Below are 18,891 nucleotides of genomic sequence, written 5' to 3'. Positions count from 1 at the left end.
CCAACAGGTTAAACTCAAACATCTCCCCTTCAGCACGTCTTCCGAATGGGACCAACAAGAACGTAACACATGAGCCAGATGTGCACGTGAAAACAGAACTTAACTGAAATGTAAAATTCTGCTTCAGGTTAGTTCATGACAGCAATAACAATCACTGCCAGAGGGTGGTGTTGTGCAGTCCTGCAAGAATGGAGGGTGGTGTAATACAGGTGAAAACGCAGAAACACAAAGAATGGAAATAAAAGTAATGTATGCTTCACTGACGGACCATTAACAGAGATTATTGCATGTGAGCGTCGGAGAAACATTCACATGGAAACTGCTGAGTCCAGAAAACTAAAGGTTACAAATCACTTCCCCTGCAATGTGCTTTGTCCATTACAGCATGTCTAAGTGCAGTAATAGTCAGTCCTGAACATCTCCAAACTAATGAGACAGGGTGTAGATCGATTGATGAGCAGGTGCTTCCTGCATGAACTTCCTGGCACATTGATTATTTATTTAAACAAATACATTTCAGGGCTCAGGATCACCAAATTCCTCTTTAAAGTAACTGTGAATTTACGATGAGATGGTGAAGAAAGTGTGACTCCATTAACCACGAAGGAGTACCACAGCCAGACTGTCTGGACAATACTATTATCATGATAACTAGGACTAAAATATTATCTCCTAAAAACTGTCACAAACCATTCCAAGACTTACCGATTAGCTTTATGATATACTAAAATAAATGTGAGTGCATAAACACTTTACTTTATGGAGTTTTTATCAGCTGATAAAGAACGTGATCTGGTTTGAGTGCAGCAGGTTGGACAATGTCTCTTGTTAATTGAATAAAAAGGGCATCAGTGTTTATTGCTTTAATACAAACCACCTAAAGGGGGTTCATATCCATTCTGCAGGGCACTCATCATGCTGTGTTTCCATCACATGATGGCTACTCCAACCCAGCCTCTGTGCCTTACATCCCTTAAACAGCCTACATTAGAAAGCAATGATCACTTAGGCAAAATGAATGTCTCCATAAAATCAAACACACATGTCTCTAACTCTTATCTAGAGTGTTCTTCAAAAAAAATCAAGACATGCTAAATTGCATTAAGAAGTGAACATCAGAGCCTTTAAACATGATAACAGACTGTGACTCTTATTGTAAAATGTTACAAAGGTGAGAGAGCTGAGACTGTTTCTCACAGAAAAGTTGTGGTAGCTCTTTAGTAGAAGTTTGAAAACTGAATTTTCAAGATTCAAAAGTGAAACTCTTTTTTCTAATCACTTTGTCAAAGAGAATTTGGGGGGATATTGGGGTTAAAAACAACATACAAACATACATCCACAAAATGAATAGATGTTTTGAGCTGTGAAGGAAGCTAATGCAAATATGGTACAAAACGTGTCAGTATATTTGGTCTTGTTTGGTCCTGCAGCACAATGCAAGAGTTATCTTGGGTTTAACAATAAAGATAAGGATAAACTTTATTGTCCCCTGAGGGAAATTTGTCTTGGACCACAGTAACACCCAAGGTTGCCATCAACACTGTCACACCAGTAATGTTCCCTTCAAGTCAGTGTCAGTGTAAATTACTAGTTTATATTGCACCTTTGTAAAATATTGCACTTAACCCTTTTGGAGAATAAAACATTGCAACAGATCTGGTTTACAACGATGGCAACGAGCCCAAAGGAAAAATAAAGATGGAATATCAATATAAAGCAAATATATAAAAGCAGCTCATGCACAAGAGAGAATGAAATAGAAACCGAGGGAAAAGCAAGGATTGTAATTCTATTTTTGTCAGAGGTGTTTTAAACTCAGGGTTTTAAATCTGTCTTTTTGGTTACTTCATGACTGTAAGGGTCCAAACACCAGGTTTCAGTCAGGTGATTGGTTGCATGCTTGATGATTCTTATGTCTGTTGTCCTCCGAAGATGCAATATTCAATGTGGAGAGTGATTTGATGAGTGACCTGGTATACTGTGGTAGAATAGAAATCAGATAGGAATTCGTTTCAGTAGAAATTGCAAATGCAACTTTAGTTTTCTTCTACCACATTGATATTAAGCGAGAAAGTATGTAATATTGAAATTGCAGAATCGTAAAATTGAAGTCGCAGGTCATTCAAATTCAAAGCCCCATCCGATTGGAATAATCAACCCCCTTCTCTTAAATCCATCACCTCCATCCACTGTTTTAAATCAAATCTGTTTTATCATTTAAAAACAAGCTGCTCCTGTTTCTGACATGTGTTAATGTGCTTTTCTGATGCCTTTCTCTTTGTTGATGCTGTCTATTGTCATGGTTTTGTTCAATGGTGGAGTGCTGGGTGGGTCCAGGAGGAGTAAGGGTGAGGTAGAGCGGTCTGTGTTTGTGTATTTGTGTTTGTTGTGATTTACTGTTTTGTGTGCATTAATTTGCTTTGTGTTTTTGTTGGGACCCCCTTGAAAACGAGATGCTGCATCTCAAGGGGCTATCCTATAATAAATAATGAAATATTCCTCTGAAGACTCTTTCTTACTCTTGCTCTTGCTTTATTTGTGTACGGCTGCCCAGAAACACAGTGTTGGGGGCTAAACGCTGAGGTACCTCAACCAGCATCACATGCAAAATAATTATACTTTAGTAAACACTTCTCCCAGCTTCCAGCAGAGCCACCAAGTCACTGTTTGGCCCCTCGTCCCTGTCAGAGTCTCTCTGCACACCACTGAACATTACCCACATGGCTGAACACAGATGAAAACACTCTGCTGATTAGCTGTTTGGACATAGTCGCTGTGATTTTGTACTTTTTTTTTTTCATCTTTGCCCGGGGCGGTGATGATTTAGATGAGCTAATAAAAGAAGCAGCATTCATGCATTAAAGCGCTCATTAAGTTAGATGACGCTGGACATGTTTGTTGGATTTCCCTAGATAACAGTCACGCTTGCCTTCGTTTTTCTTGCCATGCAAACACATCATTGATAAAATAAACAGCAGAAACTTGAATTAAATGTCCAGTTTGAAAAGAATCATATTTAATTCACATGTAGACTCCTTAATTTAATCATTCATGGAAAATAACACAAGGTGTTCTAAAAGAAAATGCAAATTTAGCTTCATTCATTTGCCTGTTCATACTTCATTAATAAATTAAACCTAAAGGATCAGTTTGCAGCTAATAGATGAACGTGTTTCACACTGAACTCGTCAGCACTTATACTCTTTACATGAAGCTTATTCATTTGAAAAATGACACTGTAATTCACAATTAGAGGCGAAAAGCATTGAATTAGTGTACTATGTACCAGAAGGTGGTTTTGTGTATGTTGTAGGGGGTGTGTCAGAGAGATCGCATGTAGGCTATATGTTACAGTTACACATTCAAACACAACACAATTTGATGTACCTTTCAGTCATATCTGAATAATAATAATAATAATTACATAAGTATATATATATATATATATATATAGTAATGTGAGTAGATTAACAGCAAAAACACTTGATACTCAATAACTTTTTATATAGCCTACGTATAACAGATCTAGTTACGTCAGTTTCGGTCAGTGGTCCTCTTTCCAGAGTGAGTGGAACCTACCTGAAGAGCTGCCCAGAGCCTGAGACACCTTCACATCCATTGCATGTAGCCTATACCTGCGCCTTCAGCACGAATCCTCCACAAACACGCTTCCTGATGGGTAAACTTAAAGAACTACAAAAGCTGTACAACATCGGGAACCTGCCATTCCCAAAGTGCACTTCGCTTTGAGTTGTGATGAATACCCGGGCGGTGCAGAGGAGAGAAGACGGATAGATAGATGGGTGGAGTTTCAAAGTGTTGTCTAGTGAAGTGGGGTGCAACGTTAAACTCTAAAGGTATCGATTGTAGTATATTGATTGAACGGAACTCCAACTATACAGCATCACTCACTTCAAATCGTGGTTTCTCCTTAATCTATGGGACCGGCAGCAGATCACCACTCTCTCACTTAATCTCTATGTCTCTCTGGATTACTGTCTCTTGTGGATTACAATTATTCAGCTCTCCTATTTACGGAACATATGGAAGCATATATGTACCAAAATTAAAATGGAAAAGAAAATTTGAAAATTAAATTGCATTAGCAGAAAAGCTTTTAATTTTCTAAATATGTTCGCATTATTTGACTCATAAATAAATTAATATTCAATAATCCTATTTGCGTTTTAATTTTCATCTTCAACAATGCTAATTAAGTTACACAATTAAAATGAAAAAGAAAATGACATTTTGCTTTTTAATTTTCAAAAAATGCCCACAGAACAGATAACCTAGCCTAATAATTGTTTCTATCATAAATTAGGCTAGCTGACTTTAAATTGGAATTTACCTCAATATATAAATATAATCCTAAACCACTTCTCATACATAAATACACTCCTCATGCAATCCAAAATTTCAGAATAATTCTCAAACATATATTTTATTATTTTTAAGTATTGCAGGCAATACAGGATTTACCCTTATTAAGACTTGTTTGCACTCTTCATTTCTTTGTAGTTCATCTGTTGGTTGATATTTTCAACCAGGTGTATAATATACTTCATGTTAGCTCTATGTTATCAGTTGGGGAAAAATGCTTTGTTGTCTTTTGCTATGTTCTCATTTGTTTAGCCCTGTGTAATAACACAAAGGAAACACTTCATGGCATCTCTTTCACGGGCTGCAGGCCACAACACCCCTCTCTGTATTTGTTGTGGTTCTGTGAGTGAATTCCAATGCAACCATCACTATGTTAAGGTCAAAGATGTATAATTTAGATACCAGTTAAAATGAGTCTTACACGTGTGTCAGTCTTTCGCCACACGGCGGTGCTGTTAAACCAGCTATCGTCCATGCATTTATCTTTAGCAGACTAGACTACTGTAACGGGGTCTTCACAGGACTCCCTAAAAAGTCCATTAGACGGCTGCAGCTCATACAGAATGCGGCTGCTCGAGTCCTAACAAGGACCTAGAAAGTAGACCACATCACTCCAGTTCTTAGATCTCTACACTGGCTTCCTGTCTGTCAGAGAATAGACTTTAACATCCTGCTGATGGTTTACAAAGCACTGAATGATTTAGACCCAAAATACATTTCTGATCTGCTGCTACTGTATGAATCATCTCGACCTCTGAGTTCATCAGGTACTGGTCTGCTTTCAGTCCCTAGAGTCAGAACTAAACAGAGTGAAGCAGCGTTTAGTCATTAAGCACCACATATCTGGAACACACTCCCTGAAAGCTGTATGTCCGCTCCAACTCTCACCTCTTTTAAATCAAAGACTAAGACCTTTTTATTTGCCACTGCCTTCCTATCTTAGCTTATTCTAGGTCGCTTTAAAGGCAATTTTTAATTTTCTTTTTCTTTTCTATGTTTCATTATATTTGTCATTTTAATTGTGCTCTTTTATGCTTATCTGAATGTTTCCAATGCTTTTAATGTTTTAATGTAAAGCACATTGAATTGCCCTCGCGTATGAAATGCACTATACTACGGTGGCCTTGAAGGACAAAACAAATTTACAAAAGAAGAAACACTTTTACAAAGATGGAGATGAATTTACATTTTGGAAAACATTTTTACATTTTATAAAAAAAATTACATCAGCAAAACACTTTTACCAAGGCCAAAACAAATATTCATTTAAGGAAACAAATTTACAAAAGATGAAACACTTTAACAAAGTTGGAGACAATTTTACAAACAATGGAACTCTTTTACCGTTAAGTTTGACTCCTTTTAGCCTGAGGCTATGTGGTCTGAGGCTGTTTCATCTGAATTCTGACACATTATGAAGGTTTTGCGGAGACATGGTGCTTTTCCATCTGAGGTCTGACACCTCTCTCTTAAGGCTGATTTATACTTCTGCGTCTCCCCTACGCAGCAGGGGCTGACGCGGACATGAGCCCCACATACTTGTGCGTCGGTGTGTCCGTGTCGCGCAGCAATTCTCTGCTGAAAAGCCTGAGGGCAGTGCGGTCTCTCTGATAGCCGGCCGCCTGCTTCCGGTCCCGCTACGATCTCTGTTTACTTTTCCACAGAGTTTCAGAGCGTGTTATGTTAATCTACAGCTGATACATGTTGCGGTTTATCATACAGACATGATTACATGAAGAATAGAGAGGAGGAGATGAAATACACGGCCGATGTGCGGCCGATGTCCGGGATCCCGGAAGTGTTGTAAATGCGGGAAAGACAAAGCCGCCGAGCGGACCAATCACAGAGCTTGCGGTCCGCGTCGGCTCTACGGGGAGTTACATTTTGGAGGAGGTGCACATCAGCTACGTGCGTAGGCCATGGCGTAGGTACGGGAGCCCAGCGGACCCCTGGCGTAGGGTACACCGTTGATTCAACGCAGAAGTATAAATCAGCCTTTAGACCCGAGGATGTCCTAATATGTAAATCATGTCCACCTCTGTTTGGTTTCTCTCCATCAAAACAAGCTGAATGACCCCTCACTCGATCACTTCTGGATCACTACTGGTATTTGGTACATTCCCTTTCTGTAAAAATGAAATGTTAATTTGTTTCAGAAATGGTAAAAGTGTTCCGTTGTTTGTAAAATTGTTTCCAACTTTGTAAAAGTGTTTCATCTTTTGTAAATTTGTTTTCTTAAATGTAAATTTGTTTTGTTCTTGGTAAAAGTGTATTGCTGATGTAATTTTGTTTTACAATTGGCTTCCAGTTAAATTTAGGATTCATTTTAAGGTTCTTGTTTTTGTGTACAGAGCTCTGCATGGTCAGGCTCCTGAATATATCGCCAACCTGCTCCACCCCTACCTCATCAGTAGGTCACTCAGGTCTTCTGACCAGGGCTTACTGGTTATCCCTCGAGCTCGTCTATGAACAAAAGGCGACCATGCTTTTGGAGTGGTGGCACCAACATTGTGGAACGCTCTTCCTGTAAATATTTGTTCAGCTGTCTCTGTTGTCACTTTTAAAAAACTCTTAAAGACACATTTATTTAAACAGGCCTTTGACTCACCTTGTATAGACAAATGTTTTAATTATGCTATTGTCTGCTTATTTTACTGTTTTATGATTTCATTTTAATTTGAATATTTTTCCTGTGAAGCACTTTGTGATTTTATTCTATGAAGGTGCTATACTAAATAAAATGTAATTACTTACTTACTTATAAAATGTAACAATGTTTTCTGAGATGTAAATTTATCTCCAACTTTTTAAAAGTGTTTCATGATTTGTAAATTTATTTTCTTAAATGTAAATTTGTTTGGTCATTCAGGGCCACCGTACTGTACAAAATAAAGTTGCCTTGTCTATCAAAGGAGCGTGAAGCATCCAGCCGCAGCTTGACACCCTGAGCTACATTCAAAACCATGCTGCACACATGCAGTCTATGGTTGCACATACTATTATACGATTTTAAAAACAAATCTAATAAATAAAATTGTTAATTAATGTGTGTTATGAACGAGTAAGACCATAACTGAACAAGTTCATTTGAGTGTCAAAAAAATAAAGTATTGATTAAGAAATCCCTTGCGAGTAGAAACCTCCGTTTAATGAACATTTTACAACGTAGTGCTGTTGAACACACCCCAGCAGAGTAGACATCCAGTTGAATTGTGACCAAAACAAACTCAGAGAATAGATATAGGGGGCTAACTGTCACGTCTCGCTTTTCCCCAATGCCAAGGCAATTAAAGAAGAGGTGTGTAGAAGTATAATTCATTAAGCTTGGAACATAGACTGTATACATCTGGAGCAGTCACTAGGCGTGTAGTTGTAGTTAGAGCTAGCTGTTAGCCAGAATGCTATGTTAGCTACCGTTATGCTAGATGATTTGACAGCTGCAGTTGGGAGTAAAAGCTGTTGCTTTTGTCGGCGTAATTATCGGTCAAGCAACTTAAACTGGCATCATTTACCAGCTAGTAAGAAAGTCGGCTTGTTTAGCTGATTAGAGACACCGAAAACTCACTTTCTACGTTGCTTTTTACTGCCTGAAATACCAACCTGAAGGATGGGGATGTGCTTACCGTGCTTCGGTGGAGCTGCGGACGACGTTGTAGTCACCCCTGATCCCGTGAGTTAATTTACACAAACTTCTCTTGCAACATCATGAAAAAAGTTTTATTAACATATGGATGATGCTGTATGGGTTTTACACAGGCCTTGACTGATCCTCTGTGGGCCACCATCAGGCCCTACTAGGTTAGGTTTATGTGTAGTAGGCGTTGACCGTGTCGTGAAAAGTAAACTCAGACATGTTAGGTTTGCTCCAGGCCTCACACTGTTATGTTTACTAAATACAGTGTGCTGTCTTTATAGTTTAAAGTTTAAATTGTTCTTCAGAACTATTGGCTAAAAGTTCATGAACGTATTAAAAATATTACCAGGACCAACTGTGAACTATGCCCGAGGCTATATGTTCTGAGTGATCCACAAATGACATCTCACTGTGGGGCCAGGGACTTTATTCAGACCAGTTTTATATAGATGGGATTGATGGCTCTTTGAAGGGAACCGGATCTTGAGGAGCCGTTCCTTTCAAAGAGCCGTTCAAACGACTGGCTCTTTGGCTCATTGTTTTATTTATTTATTTTTTTAGAAGTCAACCAGGAGTAACTCGTTTTTATCAAGGAAACAATCACTGGTAGAAGCTATAAGATAATATATAATAATAATATTTGGATCAAAATAATTCAAACTTATACATCCCACCAATATACGGTTGAAACCAGAAGTTTACATACACTGTATAAAAAAGAGACATAACCTTTTTTTCACAGTCTGACATCAAATCAGACTAAACTTTTTTTGTTTTAGGTAAATTAGGATTGCCAAAATTATTTCTATTTCCAGAGGTGTGCCTCAAATTAACTCAATAGTTGTCAATAAACCTATCAAATCCTTCCAGAGCCATGACATCGTCTGGGCTTTCCCAAATTGTTTAAAGGCATAGTAATCTTAGTGTATGTAAACTTTTGACTTTGAAGAAAGTAATACTAAAATCTCTAATAAATTATCTCTGTCATTATTCTGACATTTAGCAAATAGAAATAATTTTTTAATAAACCAGAAACTGGTATAAAGCGGAACCCCCGAAGAAAGAGCACTGGTTTGCAATCATTCAGGATAACTATATAATGTTACAATGTTACAATGTTACAATGTCATATAGCAAACGCTTTTATCCAAAGTGACGTACATACGAGAACAAGAACAACCCAAGCAAAGATCTAGACAAGAGGAAACAAGATCAGTAAGAGTAACAGAGTGCTTCAAGTCAATTTGGGTGCAGGTACTGCCAAGCAGTGTAAAGGCAATGCACAAAAGTAAGTAAGGATTATTTTTGTTTTTTCTTCAAAATAAGGAACATCTACAATGAAGCAACCAAACAATTTAAGACCTTCCATTATCATCATCAACAATTAACATCCCCACAATAATGACCAAAGTACCAAGTGCTGGGTCACTCAAGAGCTGAACACAGATTCCCAGAGTAGAGCAGGACAGTGCGGGTCAATTGTAGCTGGAAGACATGATCTGCCACTGGGGACAACAGTGGAGAACAGTCTAGCTAATAGCATAGTGCTTCCTAAAGAGCTGGGTCTTTAGCTGTCTTTTGAAAGTAGAGAGGGACTCTGCAGATCGAATGGAGTTGACCAATTCGACCCCGAAGAAAGAGCACTGGTTTGCAATCATTCAGGATATCTATATAATGGAAAAGCTGACGTTCCAACTAAAGCTCAGAGGACATACCCACGACAAGAACTGGAGGAAATGGACCATATACACGGAAAGTGAGAATAACAAATAACTGAACTGTTTCAAAGTGACAAAGAGGGATGACTCGTATACTAGAAATGCCCCTGGAAATGTTTGTGTGTTTATGTATTGTACTATAATTGTTTTCTAAAATGAAAATAAATAAATATAAAGTATAAAAAAAATACATTTATATATAAATACAACTAGTATAAAAATTAAGGACATTATAAAAATGTGAATGCAAAATTGTACTACCCCACCTGGTGTTTCTACAACTGAACTACTTTACATACAGGAGCTCAGCGTGGGCAATCTGCATATAAAAACGGCTCCCAAATGAACGGCTCGCAACGGCGAATCGGTTCTCATCATTCACTTAAAAGAGCCATTCAAAAGACCGACTCGTTCGCGAAAGTCACATCTCTATAGTATAATGGTGGGAAAACAAATCATAATGAGAAACTGGAGGAACCCCAGTGGGCCCTCTTTTTATGAGTGGTTCACTTCACACGAGCTGGCAAAGGTAGCATCATATGAACAGATTTGGTTCAGCTGTCAGGATATGGTAGGGAGACCATTTGAAATACATTGGTAATGTGGATTGAGCTTGAACTAAGGCACACGTACTGTATTAATTGGAGTAGATCATGGTGCATGTTTGCTTTTGTTTTCTGTTTTTTTTTCTTTTTGCTGTTGTTTTTTGTTTGTTTTTTTAGCTGTGGGTTTTGATTTCGATTATTAATTATGAATTAAATGTGTTTGTTTTTATTTATCTGTTAATTTATATTATTATTATTTCATTTATATATTGTGTTTCATGTAAAAACAATATTAGATATTTGTTTTTCACCCATATGTGATAAGTCTTATGTACAAATCAATAAAATACTAATAACAAAAAAGTTTAAATATTTCTTATTTTGTAGGACACAAGGAGGCGACAGTTGGCTGAGGCCGCTGAGAAGAGACAAAAAGAGGTAAGTTAACTCATAACCGTGACTCCATTTGTGTCAAGGGATGAAATACCAGCAATAAAGTTTACAAATATATGCTGCCAGCTTACAGGGAACACTTAGCTGAAAGTAATGTATTTTATTTTACCAGGCAACATAACTCCTACCATCTTGGAGGTGGTATTTTGTGTGTGGTATTTGTAGTTTGTGAGTTGTACAATGTTATGGTATTAAAAGTGTTTTAAGTACACTTGTTTTGACTAGATGTACACCCCCCCCCCCCCCCCCCCCCCATTACACACTCATAGAAACCCCCTTCACAGTAGATGCACTTAATAGTATGTTGAGTGATTCTTTTATTGTACAGAAAATCCACTTGAAAACCCGTAAGCAGCATGCTAAAGTAGTATCAAGGTAAGTAGACCTGGACCAGACTGAAAACCCCTCCTCTTTGGAATTGGCTGATGTCTCAACTACCACATCTTTTTGCCCCAAGTCACTGTTTTCACCCTTAAACCTCTTGACACCCTGACAATTCACAACCCTCAGTGCAGATGAGAGCATTGGGTCCTAACTCAGTCACGTGTTCATTAGCTGCTTCATCCTGTTTCTTAATTCCCTTACTTTGGAGTTGAATGCCCTTTCCCCGGTTGTGATTGAATAAACCTTTCTGCTTTTGAACAGGTTCTAGTGAATTATTCAAAATGCTTTTGGATAACATGCATGTGTTTTAGACCACTTTTACATGCATTTAAAGAAGATGTAAGATAAAGCAGTCCCCCATTAATTAGTGCTTGATCTGATTTCTTTCTCCTTTCAGACAACGTACAGGGGTGTTAAAAATCCAGAAGCAGTCGAGAGGAAAAGGAAAAAACAAGAAGAAATCGAAAAACAGGAGATGACCACCTCTGTGTCCGGAGGTGGTGGCTTAAGGGTACGTATTGTGTTTATATTAAAGCTGAGTAAAAGAGTATTATACCAACTCCTGATTAAAAAATGATGACACCTAGTGCTGAACTGACATGTGTACTAAAAAATTTAAAAAGTTATTATTATGGAAATTACACTCTCAAAATGTCCAGACCAAGCTGTGTTCTTCCAGCCCATCAACAACACTAGTGAGACCTCTTCAAACTGGGGGGTACATAGCTTGCTAGCACCGACTAATGTAGAATTCTCATTAGGCACAACACTAATGTAGTTTTCCATCCTCTTGTAATGAACTACTCAAAGTCAGTTCTTCTTGCTGCCTTGAGGCATTAGTGGCTGTTGGCATTCATACATCCATTATAGCAGCACACACACCTTGTTGTCTAAGGCTACTGCTGTGAAGGCAACAAAGAGTTTGTTCTGGTGATAAGAGTAAACTTTTAAAATAACAGCATTTTTTGGTGCAGGGTATGACTTACTTACACTAATTCCTTATATCAGGCTTTATTGAACGCCCTTCAAAAACTGATAATGTTGTCAGAACAACTCAAGACAGTGTTCTGACATCATTATCAATTAACAACTCAAGACAGTGTTAATTCCCAAATGTAGCTGACAAAGCTGCATCGCTAGCTGGAGTCCTGGCTTGCATGTGTCTCCCTGTTGCATCCAGAGCAATCATCTACTCGTGAGCCGTTGTATGTTGACAACAACTATATTTTGATGTTCCATCAGTATCAAAAATCCCACATTTTAGAAGATGATGCAGGATTTCATGATAAAAAACAAAATTCTAACAGACACGGTAAAAAACTGTGCGACTCCAAACCAGTCTAGCTTCCACTGACTCCTCCCACTGTCTGTGCCACACCAAGCGGCAACCTCCGGTCTAAAAATAAGAGTCAATGCGGAAGTGTTAAAAGCTGCAGTTCATCGAGGATCCGCTTGGGGCTGGCTCCAGAAGTACCGGAAGTCACATACACATGAATGGGAAAAAGACGATCTTTACAGCAGAAATAAAAAAATTTACAGCCTGGTACAAAAGACGAATGTAGTCTGGATAGCTAATTTCTCGATGTCCTCTCACTGTGAGGGGGGTGAATTTTTTTCCAACGCGGCAATTTCGAAGATATTGAGATTACTAGTCTTCCAATGAGAGGCACAGCTGACTGTGGGAACACTGCAGCTGTTGGCTAGGAGGCTCAAACTCTGCCTCTTTACGTCACACTGGCTCGACAGAAGCAATATGGTTGCTGCTGCCGATTGGCTTCAAAACAGCGTTCAGAAACAGATGGGTGACGTCACGGATACTACGTCCATATTTTTGTACAGTGTATGTGCCACACACAAATCTATATTAAAGAGACAGTGTCTTCTCATCAAAAAATGAACTATAATAGCATGTTAAAGCTGGGGTTGGTAGTCTCAGAAAACTAGCATGAATTTGAATGTAGCATTTCCTCAGGACTCTGTCTAACCCCTCCCCTCCTCCCTCGGAGCTCCTCCAAAACGACGCCCCCCCCCCCCTCACATGTACGAGCGACGCTGACTTGTGACCATATGATGGTGACTGATTCAAAACCAGTCCTCACCAAAACATTATCATAGTGAAAGTTAGAAACACAAACAAACATGGCTGCTGTTAGTACTCACAACTGTCATGCTAGCATTATCCAGTTGTACCAGTGACATGATATCAGGAGAAAAGTTATAATACATATAATACTGTAACAGCTCCACTGTTTGTTAAATGTGTTCAATGTACATGTTCCAATTCCTACAGTGTTGACAGTCAGTGAAGGCATCAGAAGAGGTGTAGAGAGTGCGAGCAGGAGAGAGGAGAGACAAGAGGAGAAGTTTTTCATTCATTCAAACATTGATTGTTGCTTTGTTGGTTGACGTGTTCACAGCCGACAGTGACTGGTTAGTAAAACTCAACGTGTTCACCAATCGGCTCGTCATCCCTACAGCGTCCGGACGGACGCTACAATACATATACATTTTCTGTAGGACTTACTAAATGTCATTAAGTCTTTTGCTTGTCAGAGCCCCCGTGGTGAGAGCTTTTTAGACTCTGATCTGGACTACAGTCCTGAGCAAAGCATCTCATCTGGTCAGAGGGGACAGGCCCGAGGTCGAGTGAGAGGGACAGCCAGTAGAGTCAGGAGAAGCAGAGGCAGGGGACGGGGACGAGGAGTACACGCCGGGGAAATGTACGCGCAGGAGGCGGGCAGAAAGGCAGGACGGAATTTGAATGGTTCAACATTTTGGCATCCAAAAAACGGTGATTGGTTGGTGTTTTCCCAGGTTTTCTCCGGCTGTAGATAGCAGCTTTTCTTCGCTCTTTTTTAAGAACACATTATGTATTGATTGCCATCAGGACATAAAGATCATTTTAACCAGTATAACAAAAAGTGGATCTAAATCTGATTACCAACCCCAGCTTTAAACAACCAAATGTAATTACAATTCTTACATGCTTTACCACAACAATTTTCAACTATACTAACGCTAAATAAATCTATAAACAGTCATTAACAATTTGAAACACTATTTTGCCCCATACACCAAGCTAAAGAAATCTTGTTAATCTTGTTAATTATTAATTTAAAGAAAACTAATTTAGTTGGTAGTCATGATAAAACAAACCTCACCTTTGTCAGCTGTATTTCAACTAAAAAACTGTATCTTACTTGTCAAATATTTGGTATTTGTCAAGATGGTAGATATTTGGGTATAATTTCTTAATAAGAATAATTCAGTTGTTGTGCACCGTTGGCCTGGCTGTCTAAGAGCGTGCCCCATAAATGGTCGCAGGCTTGATTCCAGCCTCGACCATTTACTGCATGTTTTCCCCCACTCTGTACTCCCCTCATCATCTGTCTCTCTTCAGCTGTCCTATCCATTAAAGGCAAAATGCCCCCCCCCCCCCCCCAAAATAATAATAATAATTAAGTTGTTATCCAAAAACTGTTATCTTGTAAAATTTAACCCACTTAGAATAAGATCTAAATGTGACACCAACCATACATTTCAGTCATCATCTTGTGTATAATGATCATCAAATGACACTAGAAAGGTTGCATTTCCTAAAAACAAATGCGTTGAAATGCTGAAGCTGAAGGCTGAAAGCTGTGAAACACAGCTGAACATGTGGAAAAGTAGTAGAAGTAGTTGAATTAGTGGACGTAGAAGAAGTAGAAGAAGTGGAAAAAGTGGAAAAAGTGGAAGAAGTGGAAAAAGTAGAAGTGGAAGAAGTGAAAGGAGTGGAAAAAATAAAGTAAGTGGAAAATGTAGAAGGAAATTTGTGGATTTTCTGGCAATTTTTCCAGAGGCCATGTCCCATTGTTTTCCCAGCCTGCCCACTCTAAGTTTTGAACCTCTCACTCTGCTCACCAGAGTTCCATCCCACACACATCAATGTTAAAGTGAGGGAAAAGCTGAAATTTAATGCATATTTGAACACAAATCTGTGAAACTGTGAAAGGTATCAAAAAAGTGAAACAAGTGTAGATAGATGAAAGTCTTATGAACAGTTTAAAGTTTGAATGGAGTCTATAAGTGAAAGTATGCTGAAGCTATGAGCTGTAGATGTTGAATAAGTTGAAGTGGATTTGAAGATTCTGCCCCATCTGTTAAAATAAAGTTTAAATAAAGTTGAATAATTCAAAAAGTATAAGGGTTGAATATGTGAAAAGATATAGCCTGAAAGAGGTGAAGGAGCTGAATAGTTGAAAAGTTGAACGGTTAAAATCGGTCAAAGTTTGAAGGCTGTGAAAGCGGCAACGGAAAGTGGAATAATAAGTTTAAAGTTTAGGAATAACAATATGTTGAAATGCTATAATTATGTCTCTTAAACTGTAGATTGCTCTGACGATTGATTCCATGTTTTCTTCTCCAGTGGCAGGTTGGCTGAAAACGCAGATTGTGCAACCTGAAGTCTTGGTTCTAAAGTCATAAAGAACATGAAGTATTGCTGTAAGATGACCTGGGAGAAGTTTGAACTGCTGACTGTTTGTTTTTTATTTGATTTCTTTGCATTTTTGATGATGTTATGACAGCTGACATGTTTCATGAAGAACAATCTGAAGTGATTAGAGACAGTGAAGCAGGACTTAAGCTCTTGTTGCCAAGTTACACGTGCTGGTTTGAACCTTTGGACATCCAGGGAAGACAAAGAAATGTGCAAGCAGTTATAGGTCCTACTGTACAGTAGTTTTAATAGGTTATTGATTGAAGAGTTGTATATAACCAAGACTAGATAAATTATTTGATTTTAAAGTCCAGCAGTATCTCGGTTGACTGATATCCTGTTAAGACAAAGCTTTCCTCAACTCTCAAGTTTTTCCATTACATTTGATTACAGTATCCACAATCTGTAATGAGTCTGACACATTTCAAACAGTTTATGTTTACAATACGCAAGTGGGCTTATGTAGGATTAGTTCACAGTAATAAGCACCCTGATAACTTTTGATTATTTCACCTTAGTTAGGGCTTATTGGCAACACAAAGACCGGTGCAAACAGCTACTTACCTTGTGCACCTGGCCTTTTGAACTTTGGACTGGGCTTTGCCACTGCCACTTTAATAAGTCCTTATCATTATTTAGTTTTCTGCACACTTTGAGTTTGTTGCATTGGATTCTTATGTATACAAAACACTAATGCAATGCTTGCTTACTTTAAATTATTACAAGAATGCGTTTGTGAGATGCCATATGATGAACGGGAGCTAATGTTGGACATCTATTTGCACAGTTTGTCAACATTTAGTGAACAGCAAAGATCCTCACTCTTACACAAGGGGTGATTCATGTAACTGAAGGAAAGGAATAGGTTTGTACAGCACATGTAGTGAAGTAGATTGAATGAGCGCATATCTTACGGCCTTCACTCGATCCTTAAATGCATCTGGTGCTTTAAACATTTTGTAGAACAGGAAATCCAGCCAATGTTATTTGCTACAATAAATCCCGTTTCTGCTACTGTTGTGTGGATTTCATGAATAGATCTATTACATACAAAGATGATTCAAGAGTCAGAAGAATGTTTCATTATAAGCAGCATTTTTTTTTCTTTTTACACTGTAGTTTCTGTACAGTCATGGCCAAAAGTTTTGAGAATGACACAAATATTACATTTTCACAAAGTCTGCTGCTTCAGGGTTTTTAGTTTTTTTTGTCGGATGTTTCTATGGTATAATGAAATACAATTAGAAGCATTTCATAAGTATCAAAAGCTTTTATTGAGAATTACACAGAATTCATGCAATAAGTCAATATTTGCAGTGTTGACCCTTCTTTTTCAAGACCTCGGCAATTCTCCCTGGCACGCTGTCAATCAACTTCTGGACCAAATCCTGACTGATGGCAGTCCATTCTTGCATAATCAATGCTTGGAGTTTGTCAGAATTTGTGGGTTTTTGATTGTCCACCCGCCTCTTGAGGATTGACCACAAGTTCTCAATGGGATTAAGATCTGGGGAGTTTCCTGGCCAAGGGCCCAAAATCTTAATGTTTTGTTCCCCGAGCCATTTTGTTATGACTTTTGCTTTATGGCAAGGTGCTCCATCATGCTGGAAAAGGCATTCTTCATCACCAAACTGCCCTTGGATGGTTTGGAGAAGTTGCTCTCGGAGGACGTTCTGGTACCATTCTTTATTCATGGCTGTGTTTTTAGGCAAGATTGTGAGAGAGCCCACTCCCTTGACCGAAAAGCAACCCCACACTAAATGGTCTCAGGATGCTTCACTGTTGGCAAGAGACAGGACTGATGGTAGCGCTCACCTCGTCTTCTCCGAACAAGCCTTCCTCCAGATGCCCCAAACAATCGGAAAGGGGATTCATCAGAGAAAATGACTTTACCCCAGTCCTCAGCAGTCCAGTCCCTGTACCTTCTGCAGAATATCAGTCTGTCCCTGATGTTTTTACTGGAGAGAAGTGGCTTCTTTGCTGCCCTCCTTGACACCAGGCCTTCCTCCAAAAGTCTTCGCCTCACTGTGCGTGCAGATGCACTCACACCTGCCTGCTGCCATTCCTGAGCAAGCTCTGCACTGGTGGTAGCCCGATCCCGCAGCTGTAACACCTTCAGGAGACGGTCCTGGCGCTTGCTGGACTTTCTTGGGCACCCTGGAGCCTGTTTGGCAACAATTGAACCTCTCTCCTTGAAGTTCTTGATAATTCGATAGACGGTTGACTGAGGTGCAATCTTACTCGCTGCTATAAACTTCCCTGTTAGGCCCTTTTTGTGCAATGCAATGATGGCTGCACGTGTTTCCTTGCAGGTAACCATTGCTAACAGATGAGGAACAATGGTGTCATGCAGCATCTTCCTTTTAAAGTGTCCAGTCACTCAATCATGACAGATTGATCGCCAGCCTTGTCCTCATCAACACCCACACCTGTGTTAATGTGTGTGACACCTGTGTGTCATTGAAATTATGTTAGCTGGTCCTTTTGTGGCAGGGCTGAAATGCAGTGGAAATATGATTTTGGTGATAAAGTTCATTTTCAAGGCAAAGAGGTACTTTGCAATTAATTGCAGTTGAGCTGATCACTCCTCATAACATTCTGGAGTATATTGGAGCAAATTGCCATTATAAAAACTGAAACAGCAGACTTTGTGTTGTAAGTATATCTTACAACATATATATATATATATATTATTGATTATAGAGTCTGACCACTGCAGGAAGAAAAGACCTGCAATATCTACTGTACAGTAAAAGCAAAGCAGCTCACTTGATTAGCCTAGCATACTAAAAACTAAAAAGCTGGCCTGGCTTTGTATGAAGGAACCAAAACCTGAACCTCTTAAGCTCTCAAATACACTATATATCTTGATTAAAAATTCACGTAAAAAACTGAACTGGTAAAATTAGATGTCGTACGGTGGTTAATGTACCAGGTTACTTTTCCAGAAGCAGCAACTTTCTGGTTTTAGGTGACTTAAGAATGATGTCACACAGCCAGGAAGTGACTCTGCTTACCCTAAAATAGCAAGGCGTATAACCCCCTGATAGAATTATGTAATTTTAACTTTTTTTCAAACTAATATTATTAACTTGTTTTTTACCTGAAGATAGAGGCAGGCTAGCTGTTTCCCATTATGCTTGACTAAGCCAACCAGCTGCCTGCTGTAACTTAATCTTTTAGAAATATGAGGGTGGGACACTTCTTCTTGTTACTGTATTTCCAAACAAAACAGATTCCATCTTTAAGTCGTAAACTTTTCCACGTTATTTTTTTTGAAATACTGAAGTTGTA

At 38.8% G+C, this 18,891-nt stretch overlaps 1 protein-coding gene across 2 annotated transcripts; it reads left to right on the top strand.

The window, feature by feature from the left end:
* The first annotated feature begins 7,545 nt into the window (after positions 1-7,545).
* Positions 7,546-16,611, top strand: svip (small VCP interacting protein). 2 transcript variants are annotated; one of them, XM_034685130.1, is made up of 5 exons: positions 7,546-7,681; positions 7,990-8,053; positions 10,668-10,718; positions 11,515-11,628; positions 13,408-13,457. In XM_034685130.1, the coding sequence occupies exons 1-5, from the start codon at positions 7,659-7,661 to the stop codon at positions 13,411-13,413; spliced, it is 258 nt and encodes an 85-aa protein (XP_034541021.1). In that variant the 5' UTR covers positions 7,546-7,658; the 3' UTR covers positions 13,414-13,457. The 2 variants fall into 2 exon arrangements, with proteins under 2 accessions (XP_034541021.1, XP_034541020.1); XM_034685129.1 differs by lacking the exon at positions 13,408-13,457 and adding an exon at positions 15,526-16,611 and having other exon boundaries at positions 7,548-7,681.
* Positions 16,612-18,891: the final 2,280 nt, after the last annotated feature.

This window comes from Notolabrus celidotus, chromosome 6, assembly GCF_009762535.1.
Source record: "Notolabrus celidotus isolate fNotCel1 chromosome 6, fNotCel1.pri, whole genome shotgun sequence".
Classification (NCBI taxonomy): Eukaryota; Metazoa; Chordata; class Actinopteri; order Labriformes; family Labridae; genus Notolabrus; species Notolabrus celidotus.
Note: the sequence above shows the minus strand (reverse complement) of the source record. Positions and strands in the feature narration are given on the sequence as shown.